This window comes from Lissotriton vulgaris, chromosome 1_1 (genome assembly GCF_964263255.1).
Source record: "Lissotriton vulgaris chromosome 1_1, aLisVul1.2, whole genome shotgun sequence".
Taxonomy (NCBI): domain Eukaryota; kingdom Metazoa; phylum Chordata; class Amphibia; order Caudata; family Salamandridae; genus Lissotriton; species Lissotriton vulgaris.
This window is the reverse complement of record NC_141685.1, coordinates 1,792,313,375-1,792,329,663: the sequence shown is the minus strand read 5'-3', so window position 1 is coordinate 1,792,329,663 and position 16,289 is coordinate 1,792,313,375. Positions and strand designations below refer to the sequence as shown.

Sequence of the window (16,289 nt, the reverse complement as noted above, 5' to 3'; positions counted from 1 at the left end):
GAGCTCTCATTTGGTTCTTCATTAATACCCCCGCTCCCCTGGTCCATCATGTGGTGGCTCCTTGTTCCTGTCCCTTTCTACCATTTACTTCTGCTTAGCTCCCTGCTTCTACACCACTTCTGCAGGCCCATTATTTGGCAGTTCATTCAGAGCGCCTTTCTGTCTCTTTTCCCGTATTCTTTTAGCCCTATTTATGTAATCCTTATCAACCCCATTCCCTCATGGGTCCGCTCGTTCTTTACTTTATATTCCCTTATGTCATGAAGCCACAAGTCAGTTACCTTTTGTCAGTTTCCTCATGCTTGTAATTATATAGGTGAACTTGTACTAGAATCGTTCTACTTAAATTTGTCCTATGTGGACATAGGAATTCTGCATGGATACAGCCCAGGTCAGAAAAACTATTGGGGCTATAGGGTGGGCAACCAAACGCCAGAACAGCAAATAAATAACCATGGTTACTAGTGGGATTTTGCTCCCTCCTGTTCCCCCATAGGGAGAGCTGATTGGTGGTAAGTCTTTTAGTTAACCCGCTCGGACATAAAGACAGTTTGGCCTTTAGGAAGTGAGAAGGATGGCTCGATGCCAGCATGGACCAGTCCCCATCCATTTAAAATAAATAAATAAATAACCCTGGCAGCCAGTGGTCTTTTTTCTACCCGGGTGGGCATTTTAATATACACCCCATTCTGCTCTCCATGGAGACACAAAGGCTGATGGGGCCCTTGGTGGGTAAGGGACAATTGTCCATACCTGAGGGCTCCCACAACTTTCAAATACCCTGGCGGTCTAGTAGCTGGATTCCTTTTCCGGAGATCCTGCTCATGTCATGAACCTAGAGCTGCGATCCACTAGGGAGAGTTACCATTGGAGAGGAGACATTGACTGCTACCTTTCCCATTATGATCGCTACTCAAGGGCCTGAGACAGTCACCCAGGCATTGATCACAATGAAAGCAGCTAGAGCCTGAGGTCTCCAGCTGCTTTCTCTGTCACTAAGTCTACTTTGCAATGCACAGCACGTTACACTTCACATTAAAAAATCTCAGGTTGTTTGGGAAGGTCTACCCTCTCATCTCGAGTTAAAAGTTTAAAAATGAAATCCCTCTGATGTGAGAATCAAGTTAATGCCAGTGCTACTATGGTTAATCCTCTATGACCTCTATTCCTTTCCACTGAATGATACACTCTTCTAGAAGTGCTGACAATTTGTTGCTGGAAACAAGGCCCACATTCCCTAATGTTACAAGAACTTTCATGGCCTAAGGTGTTGCTGAAATAGAACTTTAGAAAAAATATTGGAATGGCGCTTTGATACCACGGGTTTGTTTTGCCGGTTAAAATATCCTCAAAAAATGTAAATCCCAAAGTTCTATTCTACCCCTTTTCCAACATTCAAGAATTTCAGGCAAATACATGTTTAATTCTCATATTAAACGTGTGGCAGCATTTAAAGAAATATGCTTTAATGGCAGTGCCTATTTTAGCTTTGAGACATAAAGGCAAAGGTTTGCCTCTGTAATGAAAAATGCCTCAGAGTCTTGTATCCCCTCCTTAGTGTCCCTTCGCTGCCTAATTCAGTCCAAATCCCTAAAAACTCTCCTTCATGCACCACTCCCAACCATCTCTAGTAGAGACATTTTGACCCTTTATTCTCAACTTATATTTCTAATTCTGATACACACACTTCTGAAATAAAAGCTGCTACAATTTATAAATGGCAATGAACGGCAGATTCTGACAGCATGTTGGAACAAAATATGAGCAAGGAACTGTAGCATGAAGGGTACGAACTTTAACCACCTACGCCCAAGCTCATCGTAGAAGAGATATAGTGAATGTCCCACGTAGCATATTTAGAAAAATATAATCGCCATGTAGAGCACTTTGAGCATAAATCAAGGAAAGACTAAAGACTTGCTGCAGCTGAAGACACAAAAAGAAAATGATCCAGAATGTGTTGGTCAATTTATTGAGGATAAACACCAAAGGAAGGACCGATAGGTTAATCAGAAAAAACCGACATTCATAGGTATTTCAGCAAATTGTCTCAAAAAGAATACACTAGAAGAAAAAATGCAACGGAACGGCTAATCTAAGTAGAAACTGCTATGGAGAACATAGTGACAAAGGAAAAGGGCCTGCCAATATTCACAAGGGCGGTGAGGACTAGATTAGGAAGGAACAGGCGAAGGCATTAGGAAATAGGTGTCTTTCCCAACAATAATGAACGCACTGCTGTAAGACATGGTATTAGACTGCTGAAGGACATTAGAGTAAGGTATGATGAAATGATATTATTAAATTTGAAACAAATTAAAGACAGACTTGGTTCATGTGCTGGTGTGGTGGAATGAAAAAGCAAGATGTCCAACAGCAATCAAAAATGCTAATAAAAGGTTTTAATGACTCCTTTGCGTTGTGTTGATTACATGCAAAATCTAGCACCAAAAGGGCATATTCCAGCCCAGTACTAAATGGGCGGGTAACTCAAGCTGAACAGGTACACCAAGAATAAACACGAACTGTACAAACTAACATGAAACACTATGCTCAGACGTAAAACTCTGCAACATACATATAACACAGAAACCAAAGGACGTGCAAACATTTAGAGATTTTATTTTCACTCTGTTGATGGAGATTACAAAAAAAGCAAATGACATCCTATTTTCAAGGTCTCATTTGGATTCCATGCTCAGCTGTTAAAAGAGGGGCATCTTCTCACCTGCATCTTCAAAGTGCTAAACACACCTGTTCTTTTGTGAGTGTTTTCAGTAAATGTTACATTCGGTGGGAATTAATGAGGGTCTATAAATAAAGCAATGATCTTGGGTTTGTTCATCTCTCTTATGCTTCAAGTCTGCAAGCCTTTGAATCAGTGTACGTTCTGCTCCATTTTTGCAAAATCTCTTCATCGCAGATTTATTGTTCATTGATGAACGACGCTCCCTTCACAGAATGTTCTCATTCAGACTAAGCTCATTTGCAAAGTCTGAGTTTTGCAGCGCGGCTATGACTTTAATCACAGCTCCCAGATATTGCAGCTTTAAGCACAGCTCCCTGTTACATTTGTGCTCCTAATCCCCAGATGTTATGTCGAGCACGTGATCTGCTGTGTACCTTGATGTCAGAGTTGTAGCAATCCGAAGTACAGCGGTGCAGTGATACCTGATCCAGGAGCACGAGGCCCACTACACCACAATGAAAGTTTTTTTTCTATCTGTTTCTTTAAACCCAACCAAGCTGTGGGGCTCCCTCTCCCTATGTGTACTGAAGCCTGCGTCACCCGTTCTTTACAGCAGATTAAAGTACTTAAACTCCCAAGATATGTACTAGTTTGGCAAACGGGCCTCATCAGTGTAAATGTGTACTTTCGGGTTTCTTATATGCTCACAAGCATCATGTTTGGGTGACCACATATTCAAAGATTAGATTAGCCTCACACAGTATGTCAAAACATTTGCGATAGACCTCATCAATTGCTCAGCAATTTGGAAGCATTTGGAACCTTGGCAATAGCCTGTTTTTCATCCGTGGTTTTTAGAGTAATTGCTTGATTGTACCACTGATATACTACGATTTATGCATCTCATGGTAAACTAATGTGAATTTTAATAATTAAATAATTGTTTTTATTTTGCCTTTTAGAGAGCTTGGTGTACCAAACAAGTCTTACGATGACCCCTCCTGTACAATATGCACCCCCAGATGGAGGATGGGGCTGGGTTGTAGTCTTTGGGGCTTTTATCTCCATTGGATTTTCATATGCATTTCCCAAAGCCATTACTGTATTCTTCAAAGAAATTCAGGAGATCTTCAACACATCATATAGTGAGATAGCATGGATATCTTCTATCATGCTTGCTGTTATGTATGCAGGAGGTAAGTGAAACTACTACATTTGGTACATATTTTGCATATAATAATGAACTGTAAGTGTTCAGATTTTCGGCATGCTTATTATATATGTTATAAACTGATGTCGTGTTTGCTTATTTTTTCTGATATCAGTGGCCTCTGATATTATATTGTTCATCTAATTTGTTCAGCATTTGAAGAGCACAATAATTTTGAAAACTGAGCCACATGTTTTTAGAAAGGAAATTAAAATCTACATTGATTAATATATTGGCATTATTATCCTAAATGAATGTTTCTTATCCATTGTCATGTTCTCACGAATATTACGCACTCTGAGGCTGATTATGATGTCGTGCGGAAAGCCTCTGACCGACAGTCAGATTCTCCTAGACTGTGTTGGAACTCATCCCCCTGACTCAGTCTGAATCCAAACCGCCAGCCCGATTACGATGTAGGCGGTCGAAAGGGAAACCTTCGGTCATTCCGAAAAATTTCCGACCGTCTCTCAGAGAATCTGTGTCAGAGCCGAATCATACAACTCTATGGACAGCGTTTTCCGACCGACCAATTACAATGTTGGATTCCAAAAGTCTTTCCGGGAAAAGGCTGTCATAAACTGACTTTGAGGGGCCCTAGCAGGCCCCCCTTCCTACTGAGGCCTCCGGTTGGGGGTGAATGGGGGTAACAAAGGGACCCCCTTTAAGACCATGCACTGTGTGGCAGGCACCATGGGGTGCCAGCGACAAGATGCAAGGTTTTCCGCAACCACCCTGTTTCTCCACAGGAGCCAGTGTCATAGTTCAGAACACGGGCTTCCATAGACGTCAATGAGGGTCAGACCGTACTGTGTTTGGAAGCATCGTAATCAGTCTTGCGGAACCGACGATCGTAAGTCGGTCAGAACCGATTCCAACAAGGAGTCAGAAGGAAACTTTCCCACACTACATCATATTCAGCCCCTTTGTGTTCTATTTTGTATAGCTCCAATAGCCAAGTTGTGGATGTGTTGTTTCCTCGTGCTGCCTCGTAAAAAAACCCAATCTGTCTTCACCATTGTTAGCATTGTTGCCTGGTGAACTTCCAGTCTGGTGGTACATAACCTTTTACCCTAAATTACAGGGAAGGGAGAAAGTCCAGTTCCGTACTGCCATATCTGATAGTTGCCAGGTGGTGCATTTTCTAGCACAATTTCCATGCACTTGTAACTCAAAAGTGGGTGTAATGAACAGCTCATGAAATATTCCAGTACTCTAGATCTCCCACAAAAGAAATCATGTTTGTGGCTTTTCTATTGAGAAAATAATGCATCAGATAAAAAGACTGCATGCAACTTACATCTTCGAAAGTTCTGTTCTCCTTAATGTGATTGTGATAACTTGCTAAGGGTGGCCTTCCACTAGACCAGTATACCAGTGGTGTTAAAATGTGTAAACATTCCAGGACTCTGAATACCAGTGATATAACTCAGTAGACCATGTCTGCTTAATATAACATGGACTTATCAGTGTGCTACAGCTGGAAAAAGAGGGTACCCTTCAGGTACACAAGTGGCATGGTGGGTATACCAGTTCCTTTCAATATGGCAAACATCCACATGACACAATTAAGGTTAGACCAGTAAGTCTCAAGGATTATCAAAAATGTCTTTCTGCTTCGGCAGAATGAGTAATAAAGCTTTTGGACATAAATGTTTCGTTAGCACCATATAACAATTCAAGCACATACAATTAAACACAAACAGGTCTAGAATCTCAAAGATATTCAGTTTCAGCAACACCTACACAGGTGCATTCATAAAATAGTGTTCTTACTTGTAATGCCTTTCTACCTCTTTTTGGGTCTTGATTGTCAATTTTAAGACATGTGGGAGAATAAGGTCCAAGTATGTACCATGACATTAAAATAGCTAATGATAATATCCATATGTTTTGTAAAAATTATGTTTTCGTAAAGGACATGTATAGTAACACCTAGAAAGTTACAAAATAAATCTTCTCATGTAAGCAACCCATAGTTGCTAGATAATTCTAAAATATGAGAATCACTTTGTGAAAACTTATGCATGTAGTGTTTTGAAAAAATACAGAAACTGTATTACATAATCAGGCAAGACTTCAACCGAGAAGCGTTTGAAATAGGTTTCAGTATTCCTTACTGTTGGACGTGGCCCTTTTTGGCTAAAGTACCCTAAACATTTTGCTTTCCCCCGGAAATTTTTTCTGACCTGTTGTTGCCAACTTAGATGCTTTGGGCACTTTGCCACCGCTGGTTAGTGTCAAAGTGCAAGTGCTTTCTGTGTAAAGTGTAATGGTAATTGGTTGCCCATGATTGGTTTGTTTGCCTTACTAGTAAAGTCCCTAGTAAAGTGCACTATGTGTGCCAGTGCTGGTAATGCAAAAGCTACTAGTGGGCCTGCAGCACTAATTGTGCCACCCACACAAGTAACCTTAAAAGAGAGAACTTAGGCATGCCAATGCAGTGCCTGCACACAGTTTGGTAAACTGCCATGTTGTCCTGACAAGTGCACCCACTTGCCAGGCCTTACCCTTCCCTTTCTATGCCCATCAGACACCCCTATGGTAAGTCCAAGGCACCCTCTGGGCAGGGTGCAGTGTATGTGAAAGGTAGGAGTTTACCATGTCCTGACAGTGAAATACTCTCCGTTTTGTTTTTCCCTGTTGAAAATCCATCTTTCTCATAGGACAGAATGGGGAGGCTATGTAATATGTTTCCAGCCTATCTTCCCAAAGGCTTAATATGGAGAGGTGAAGTTTAGTGTGCCTAAACTCACAATTCAATAACACATCTTTTTGTGAAGGTGATTTTTACAATATGTGTTTAGAAACCACTCTTTTAGAAGTGGCTGGGTTTTTGTGCTCTAACATTTCTGTGTGTCTCTGCCTGGTTGTGGATTGACTGTTTGGATCTCACAGTGTTACGATCTGGGGAATGTCTTGGCCCAGGGGAGGAGGTGAGACAGCAACAGGCTGACCAGCATCTAGAGTGTAGGGGAGAGGAGGAGCACCTAGAGGTGAAGAGGCCTGGGCAGACGCCATAAAATAATGGCTCCATCTCCTGCTTAGTGATTAAGTATCCAAACCCTCACTATCAAAGGAAGGAAGAAGGTGTCACTGGCAGTGAGATACCCAGAACTGGTTTGGACAGGGGGCAGGGCCCCCCTGAAAACAAAGACTTGAAAGACATTTAGGGGTATAACTATGAGAGCTGAAACCCCTGAACGTTGGATTGCTCAAGACTGAAAAGGATTGAAGTTACTTTGTGGTCAAGAAGAACCATTTGCCAGAGAAGAACCAGCTGAAGAGACTGAAGCAAAGGACTGAACCTTGCTATGTGTTCTGGGGTCGGCCTGCAGTTTGCTGATTTACCAAGGAGAGGCTAAAGGGACTTTACTGTGTGCTGTGTCCCACTGCTTGAAAGGACTTTGTTGTATGCTGTGTACTGAAGTAACTGAACCCCAAGGGCTCGAGGAGAGCTGGCTCCCTATTGTGGAAACTCAGGAACACAAACATTTCCAGGAGAGCCTCAGCGGCGCTGTGTGCATGTGCTTTCTGCAGCCTGAGAACTTCGTAAGGATTGCCCAGTTATCTTGCACACCCGGAGTCCAAGAGAGTCTCAGCGACTCTGTGTGCGTGTGCCTTGTGCAGCCTGAGACCTTTGTGAGGATTGCCCTGTTTTCGCGCACCCGGAGTCCAAGTGAGTCTCAGTGATGCTGTGTGCAAGTGCTTCTTGCAGCCAGAGACCTCAGTGAGGATTGCCCTTTGATCATGCAAACCCGAAGCTCAAGTGAGTCTCAGCGACGCTGTGTGCGTGTGCCCTGTTGCAGCCTGAGATCTTCGTTATTGCCAACAGCCCGGAATCCACAAAGACACAGTGGAGGCCCAAGTCGCGAGAAGAGGAGAGGAGAGCAAGGGCACACCCCCCAGGTAACGCGTGTCGCCGCCTGGGGCGGGGTGTGGGCTCAGAGAGGGACACTCTCGGCATCTCCCAATCTTGCAGCGCAAGCCTCTGTTTCAGCTCGTTTCGCGGCCAGTACTTGCAGAGGAGCGGCAGTACCGGGGCCAAGTACGGTGCTGCACTTTAGTTTACACTATACCCTTGTTGGGGGCATCTGTTGACGGAAGCTGACCGCGAGTCAGTAAGAGTGGCAGAGAAACCGTCTGAAGCACCGTGATCTGTGCTGGAGTGTATTATGCATTGCATTATTTCTGCATTAACAACTGCCCGTTTAGTGTATTATGCATTGCAATATTTCTGCATTACAAAATACCTGATTGTTGTAATACGCATTGCATTATTTCTGTATTACAAACTACCTGATTGTTGCCTTACGCATTGCATTTTTTCTGCGTAACGAAATGCCTGATTATTGCGTTACGCATTGAATTATTTTGGCATACCGTACTGCTTGATTGTTGCATAACGAACATCATTATTTTTACATTGCTCAGCATTGTATTAGGACTGCAGGGGATCATCTAGAATTGCTCATTAATAGTGCCTGACCTTACAAGGGCTGGCTGGCCTAATAACCGGCCAGGAGGAATATTACAAATATGCACAGGTTGGATTTATATTGTGTGGTCTCATCGTATATCTTTTTATATAAACTTATACTTAATTTTATGAAACTTGTGTGGAGTCCATTTGTGCTGGGTGTTGGGTTACTGAGAGTGTGGGTGCAAATACTTTACACACTTGCCTTGAAGAAAAGCCTGGCTGCTCGTGCCAAGCTACCGAGGGGGTGAGCAGGGGCAATGTAAGAAGGTGTTCTTCCTTTCCCTGACGTGGAAGAGAGGGTCCCTATTTACCGAAGGTACCTAACTCAGCCAACTAGTGAACCCCAGGTCTAACACTTACTCTTACACCCTAAACACCTTGTTAAGAACAATTGTTTTTTATTTAAGCAGAAATATTGGAAAGATGTTTGAGCCTCGATCTTAAAGAAAATTTGAGATTTACTTCTGCAGGCTTAAATCTAAGTTTTGAATTTAAAATTGATCATAAATTTACTCCAGACACAATTTCACTAACAGTCATTGCGACGGTGTGACAGTTGCAGATTCCAAGGATGAGTTTGGGAATTCCATCCCACTCACTAGTGCCACTTGCAAATTTTAACCAAGCGAGGTAGTGCATTGGTGGATTGTCTCAGTTATCTGGGGATCTGGGTGTCCAAAAGGTTTCATGATCCAGCTTTTCAGGGGTGGGAGGAGAAGTCCAGTTAGTCATAAACAAGAGTCATTTTGGAGTCAATAGTCACTGCAGCAGGGTCCGAGTTATGTCCACTTTGAAATGGTCAGCTTGGCACGTTAGGAAAAAGGTCACATGGTAAAAGTATGTTTGTGAATCCTTCAACCATGTTTTTCTTAGGGAATCTTTACTCTGTTCGAAGTAAAGGCTCACCCCTGTGACCAACAGTTTCTCTGAATATGTTCTGCATGTTTCTTTTGAAGAACAAGTTAAATAATGTAATCGATAGGTATAGTGACCCAACGGATTGAATGCTTCCATATGGAGTGTACTTTTTTGCACAATTTGGCATTTTATTGTATGAAGGTGGCTTGTATAGTTGCAGTCGGCTATCACTTACCTTTGAAACAGGCCATTTCACAATCACCTGTCACTCAAAGGATGTGATGTGAGCTTAAAGCATTCTGTGGCGCTAAAGAAAGACTACTACTGTGCACCCTTACAACCCCAAATAATACTGTAGGCTGTAATTGGAAAATTAGTGAATGCATATCTTAGGATGCTGAGTGGTGCTTCAGTGCTAATTCTATGACAGAATTTGTTTAATAGAACTGGTATTTAACATTAGAATGCCTGTCTACATCCTAAAACACAAAGTATAGTATCATAAGATGTGTAAACATGAATCTGTGCTGAATAAATGCTGTATAATTAACTGTCTTAGGTCCAGCATATAGCTATTGTAAGAGCCCTTAAACTAAGTTGCACATTCAAATGTGTTTTTTACACTGTCTATGCCTAACACAAAATTACATCTTTTATTGTTACTATGCACTTAATGCCAATTCAAATAAGCCACAAAAGCAAAAAGTCTTGACAAAATGTGCAAGTGTTTACTAGGTTCTCATTACATCTCTGCACTCCACCACCGAAAAGCGTAGCAATGTTGAGTTTTCCCAAACTATGCCATTTTTCTTGTTATAAGCTCTCCGTAATCACTTTGCTTATTTGTATTGTCCTCACTTGAGGATCAATTTCCCTTGAGGTGAGACTAAAACAGAAACGACTTTGGTGTTATCCAAAAACTGATGTGGAAACATGTTGACCACGCACCAAGCACAATGGCAACTCTGAAAGTAGTGACAGCTGGTGAATTTGGAATATGTAGTGTCTAAATACATGGGCAAGCTTTGCATGTCGTGCAACCATCATCTCCAAAATTCAATGAGAAGTGTTCTCCCTTCCTAGAAAAAATTGAAAAATTGACCAATAATGCACTTTACAGCACACTTTACAAATAAATTGCCTAAAAAGTCCTAGGTTTTAGAGTAAGTTTTGAAAGAGCACTGAATAAATGTTAAAACTGGTCACATTCATAACTTTCTGTAAGATACTTTTTTTTATGTCACTCTTGGGTTGCTACTTTTTCAGCCAGGTTAGCATGTAACTCTTTATTCACTGCTATCTGTGCTAAATTGAACAAGTAAAGTTTTCTTAGGCCCCGATGTAGGTGGCCCAATACCGATCGGTAACGGCCGAAAATACCGATTTTCGGCCCTTACCGATCGGTATCCAGCCATCGTGATGTAGGACGCTGAAATCCGTCTAATTCGGTATTCATACCGAATCGGTATAGGTACCGATTCGGAAATAAACCGATTCGGAAATACACCGAATCGGTAAAAGAACGAATCGCTAACATACCGAATCGGTAAATATACCGAATCGGACCATGTACCGAATCAGTAGATATACCGATTCGGTAAATAGTCCGATTCGGCCTATCTACCGAATCGGTAGAGTTACCGAATTGGTAAATTACCGAATCGGACAGGCCAAAACTCTGATTGAGATGTAGGGAAGCACAGAAATACCGATTTTGCCTCAAAATCGGTATTTCAAATTCGGTATTTACCATGGATTCCAATCAGGTGGTAACCAACTGCAACCTATAAAAAGAGACCCAAAATGCAATGCAACTTGCAGGGTGGCGGCATTTTATGTCATTGCAAGGCGGCTACGGCTACAGCAGGATGGAGAGAGGGAATGGCAAAGAGAGGAACAGGTCTACAGACAGAGGATCACCCTGTTCATGCTCACAGAGGCAGAGATTCTACAGAGGTACAGGCTGGACTCAGACACCATTCTGGAGCTCATTAGGGACCTCAAACCACTGTTGGACCACCCCACCCCAAGGGCACATGCCATCCCAACGCACGTGCAGGTGCTATGCAGCCTACACCTGCTTGCGTCTGGCAGCTATCAAAGTGGAGTCGCTGCGGTAGGAGGGGTGACCCAGAGCAGCCTGTCAAGGTTTTTCAACAAATTCCTTGACGCCATGATACAGAGGATGGACCAATACATTTCTTTCCCTGCAACCCATGCGGAACTGGTACAAACAAAAGCAGACTTTTACCAGATGGCACGATTCCCCCACATCATCGGCTGCATTGATGGCACGCACATTCCGATTTGCCCCCCTGCTGAGACAGAATACATATACCGCAATAGGAAGTCTACGCACACCATCAATGTGCAGGTGATCTGCAATGCTAAGTGCACCATCACAGACCTGGTAGCAAAATTCCCAGGGAGTACCCACGACTCGTACATTTTCCAAAACAGCGGTATCTATGCACGGCTGATGGCTGGGGAATTTGGTGAAGGATACCTCCTAGGTGAGACACATCATCAGACCCCCATAACAAAAAGTAGCACTGTAAAGTACATATATGCATGTGAGTAATGTTACCCCTTTTCCTTCTAGGCGACAGTGCATATGCCCTCCGCTCATTCATACTCACCCCCTACCTCAACCCCTCTACACCCAGCCAAAGGAGGTATAACCGGGCCCACAAAAGCACAAGGAATGTAGTAGAGCGGACCTTTGGGATCTGGAAAAGCAGGTTCAGATGCTTGCACAAGAGTGGAGGTGCAAGGCAGTATACCCCCATCACCTGCTGCAAGATCATAGCTGTCTGTGCAATGTTGCACAACCTTGCGGTGAAGAAGGGCACTGAGGTGGAGTTGTCAGACTACGAGGACCATGATGACGACGTTGTTGTGCCACAAACACAACCTGCTGGGGTGTCTACACCAAGTGATGGCAGATACAGACGTGAGGAGATAACAGAAAACTATTTCTGAGTGAGTACAGATGCACAGACAGGTAAATGGATGTGAACAAAAAAAATTAATAATGTTGGCACAACGTTACAGCACTGATGTGCAACAAATTAAATAAGTACAGTAAAGGTGGGGAATGTAAATGGGCCGGGTTGCCTCACCCACCCTGGCAGTCTCACTTCTTGCTGCGCTTAGCTGACCCACTTGGATGTGGCTCACCCCCTTCTGCGTGTCCGGCTGCCTCAGCGGAGCGCCTGGTGCTCCGGCGCGGCTCAGATACAGCGCTGGCCGGGCTGCTGCGGCTGCTGCTGTCCCCAGCCTCGGCCACGTCCAGGGCAGGATTCACCACCGTGTTTGAGATTATTAGTGCCTCCATGGCAGTGGTGATGCGGGCCATGCCCCTGGTCACCTCTGCAGTGTTCTGGGTGAGGCAGTCCTCCATGTTAGCCCCTCGGCGGCATAGCAGGGCGGTTGCTGCTGCAAGCCGGTTGATTGCCCGGTTTTGCACGCGGGCATCCCTGCGCCTACTGTGCTCATGCTCCTCCATCTTGCCACACAGCTGGGTTATGGCAGTTGTCATGCGCCCCAGTCCAGTTGCTATTTCCCTGTTACTGTCAACAAAACTCTTAAATCCCTTTGTCATCTCCCCCATCTGCAGGTTGTGCTCCCGCAATTGGCGCTGGCAAGCCAGGATGGACTTGGCCTGCATCCGTTGGATCCGGACCATGCTCCCCTCCAGCCCTTGGAATACGGTGCCCTCCCGTGCTGATAAAGCACTGCTGGAAGTGCGTGGCCGGCGCCGATTGCTGCTGCCCTGCTGGGTGGGCTGCTGTGCCACAGGTGTTGCAGGGGTGGATGCTGGAGCCTGACCCGCTGCTCCCTCCATGATGTTCGATGGGGCGACAATGATCCTCCTGGCAGGAGATGTGGCAGGTGCTGGGTGGGTGAGTTCTCCGGTGAGAACTGCAATGGGGGCGTTAGTGACAGTAGGGGGAGTGGGGAAATGAGAGGGTATGTCCTGTGTCATCCTCATTGCCCATGGCACTGCTGTCCTCCTCCTCCTCCTCCTCTGAAGGAACCATGCTGCTTGGCCCTGCCACCGCACTGTCCGATGGTGCTGGAGCTGGAGCTTGTGTAGCTGCTGCTCCACTGCCTGATGGTGCCCCTAGGTATAAAGAAGCATTTGTGAACTGAGTGCAAATGTCTTACAGTCACTACAATAAAAGCATTGCACATCTCATTTTCAATACTCTGATTCTGTCTTTAGGTGCATTTCAGTTCAATGTGCACTGGCATTTGTTACTACAATAGCTGACTACATTTACCATGATGCATTGCTCATGTATGTTGCTAGCAGTACTGGGCTGGGGTCTGGCTCTGCATTGGGGCTAAAGGGGAGGTGTCTGGTAGGGTGTGTCATGCTGCGCATGCTTCGTACCTTTTGATGTAGCTCTGGCTGAGCTGTCCAGGTCCCCAACTCCCACCACACTCTCGGTCTCAATCGTCGTGGACACAAGTTCCTTCAGGTCAGTGAGGGGTGGCGCCGGGTTCCTGCCTCCACCTGTTAGTCCTGCCTGCTTGTGCAGCTCGGCCAATTTCCTCTTGGTGAGGCTGCGTATGTCATAAAACCTCTTCTTGAGGTCGTCCAGGCTCCTGGGGGTGACACCAACTGCATTCACCCTCTCACCGATGCCACTCCACAGCTTCCTCTTGGTGCTCTCTGGGACTGTGAGGGACAGCCTCCCAAACAGCTGCCTGTGGACCCTCACCAACTCCTCCACCAAAACTTGCAGCTCCATGCTGCTGAACTTGACTTTGCGTTTGCCCCATCCTTCTGGCTCTCAGAGCTGCTTGCCATTTCCACAGTGATCAGGATTGTGCTACCACTCTCTCTGCTGCTCACTCTGAATGCTCAGCTCAGGCTGCCTCTCCAGGAAATTCTAATGAGTTGCACCTGCCTGGGTAGCCACTCCCTGCTAGGGTGGGGGAGGGTGGTTCCACCTCATTGGCTGTTGTCATTAGTTTCACTTTTACTTGCTCGCCGATTCCGTATTTACTGATTCGGTATTTACCGATTCGGTATTTACCGATTCGGCTAATACCGATTTGCTAAATACTGATTCGGTATTTACAATGCATTCCTATGGGCCTTTTGGCCCATAGGGTTGTATTGCCATTACCGATTCGGTATTTGCCGATTCGGTATTCGCCGAATCGGTATTTACCGATTCGGTGAATACCGATTCGGTAAGTATCGAAACACGATACCGATTGTTTCCGAATCGGTATTTTACCGATTTTTTTTCCCTACATATCATTTTCCGAATTCAAAATACCGATTCGGTAAAAATCGGTATTTTAAATTTGGTAAATGACTTTTACCTACATCGGGCCCTTAGTATCCAAAGAAAAACACCTACTCTCTGGATTTGTCTTTGGAAACCCAAAAATTGGTGTACATTACACCATGCCAACATGAGATGGTGGACTGGTCATCACACCTGTTTGACAACGAAACAGAACCAAAAAAATACCCACCGGCCCATTGAGAAACTTATTTCCCTGGCTATGCTGAGAAAGGAGTTCTTGTCTACTTTTGCGGGCCAACTGTACTTCAAATTAGCCCTTAGAATGACCATTTTTTGGGCAAAAATTCCACAAACATGGAGCAGGTGCAAAAAATACCCTTTTTCGTTTTTGAATCTGTTTCCAATTTCAGACACACATTACTTGTTACACAGGTTCATACGTAAAGAATAAGCAGGGACCAACTGCATAACAGTCTGTGTTCTGGGCTTCTTACATCACATGAACCAAAGTTCACTTATGTGATTCCAACAAAATCCTCAAAACGAGCCTTCAGGGGGACCTTGTTTATGTACTTGAGTAAACATATCAATGAAAGCACTACCCATTACAAAAGAAGCACTTTACTCATAAAAAAACAGGAGTAGTGGCACTTCTATGAGAACAGGATGCAGCATTGACTCCATTCTTTTGCACAGTTTATTTCTGCCAACCTGGGTTTGGTGCACACAATAAACTATGGATTCCACGGTCACATTGAACTGACAACATCCAGCAGCCCCAACAACAATATTTTGCAAAATCACAAATTGGAAATCAGAACAGAGCTTCTAAGAATTACAGTTGTGCAACTAATATTCTTGTCATTTTAAAAATAAATTTAGGGTACTGTCTTCAATTTATATGAGAAAAGTATTCAAGTTTCTAATAGTGAATCATGGTACAAAATTTCAATAAATGTTTATTAACTCTATATATATACAAATAACTTCAAGCATACTTCCCCATTCTCTATCTTTGGCTATCATTTCAAGACTATGACCCACATTTTAAAGGTCATTCTCATATATATCCTTGGTGACAGATTGAGAGCTACACTGCACACTTAATGGAAAAACTAGAGAAAAGTATTCTATTTCATTTATCATAGTGCTCATTATGTTTTCTGTTTTTTTCGTGGAATACAGCTGGGCTCACATACTCAGAGAGTTCACACAGTTTAATGATTTATCATCTCAGAGGGATTGTTGACAATACTGGAGTCTGTGCATTGGCCGTATGTTCCTAATTAGCTGGAATCTGGAGCTCCAATGCATAATAGTGTCTTACCTTTGACATCTAAAGAAAACACGAAATTCATGAAAAGAAACAGTCTAGAAGTCATACAAACTATTACACAAGGCATTAATTTTATTAACACCCTTATAGCCTACCGAAATTAACTCAACCAATGAGAATGCCTATAAAGCTGACACTAACGATGCTTGTTAGTCTTCATTGTCAGTCAGAGGCAAAGACATGAAGAAGACTGAAACAGTGCACATGTTTATTTGACTGTTTTAGGTGAGATTAACTAGGCTGCTGTTGAGCATTAACAGCTGTGAATTGCCTGTTACATCCTCTCACATTTAGCTAAGCATTCAGCAGTGAATAGTGGTTAACACTATCATCAGAGTGGAATAATCCTTAAACAGTTCCTGTTAATTATTTGTTACACTAAGAGTCGCGTATTGTAGCAAATTATATGCAAAGAAATCTGTTTCTAGGGAATTTTACTAAGT

General features: G+C 43.7%; 1 protein-coding gene across 2 annotated transcripts in view; it reads left to right on the top strand.

Annotated features, from left to right (window-relative positions):
* SLC16A7 (solute carrier family 16 member 7) overlaps nucleotides 1–16,289 on the top strand; it is a 540,170-nt gene that overhangs the window by 209,653 nt on the left and 314,228 nt on the right. For both annotated transcript variants that reach the window (XM_086919107.1, XM_086919108.1), the window contains exon 3: nucleotides 3,652–3,885. In XM_086919107.1, the coding sequence (XP_086775233.1) occupies nucleotides 3,681–3,885 (205 nt within the window). In that variant the 5' untranslated portion in view covers nucleotides 3,652–3,680. The remainder of the gene's footprint in view (nucleotides 1–3,651; nucleotides 3,886–16,289) is intronic.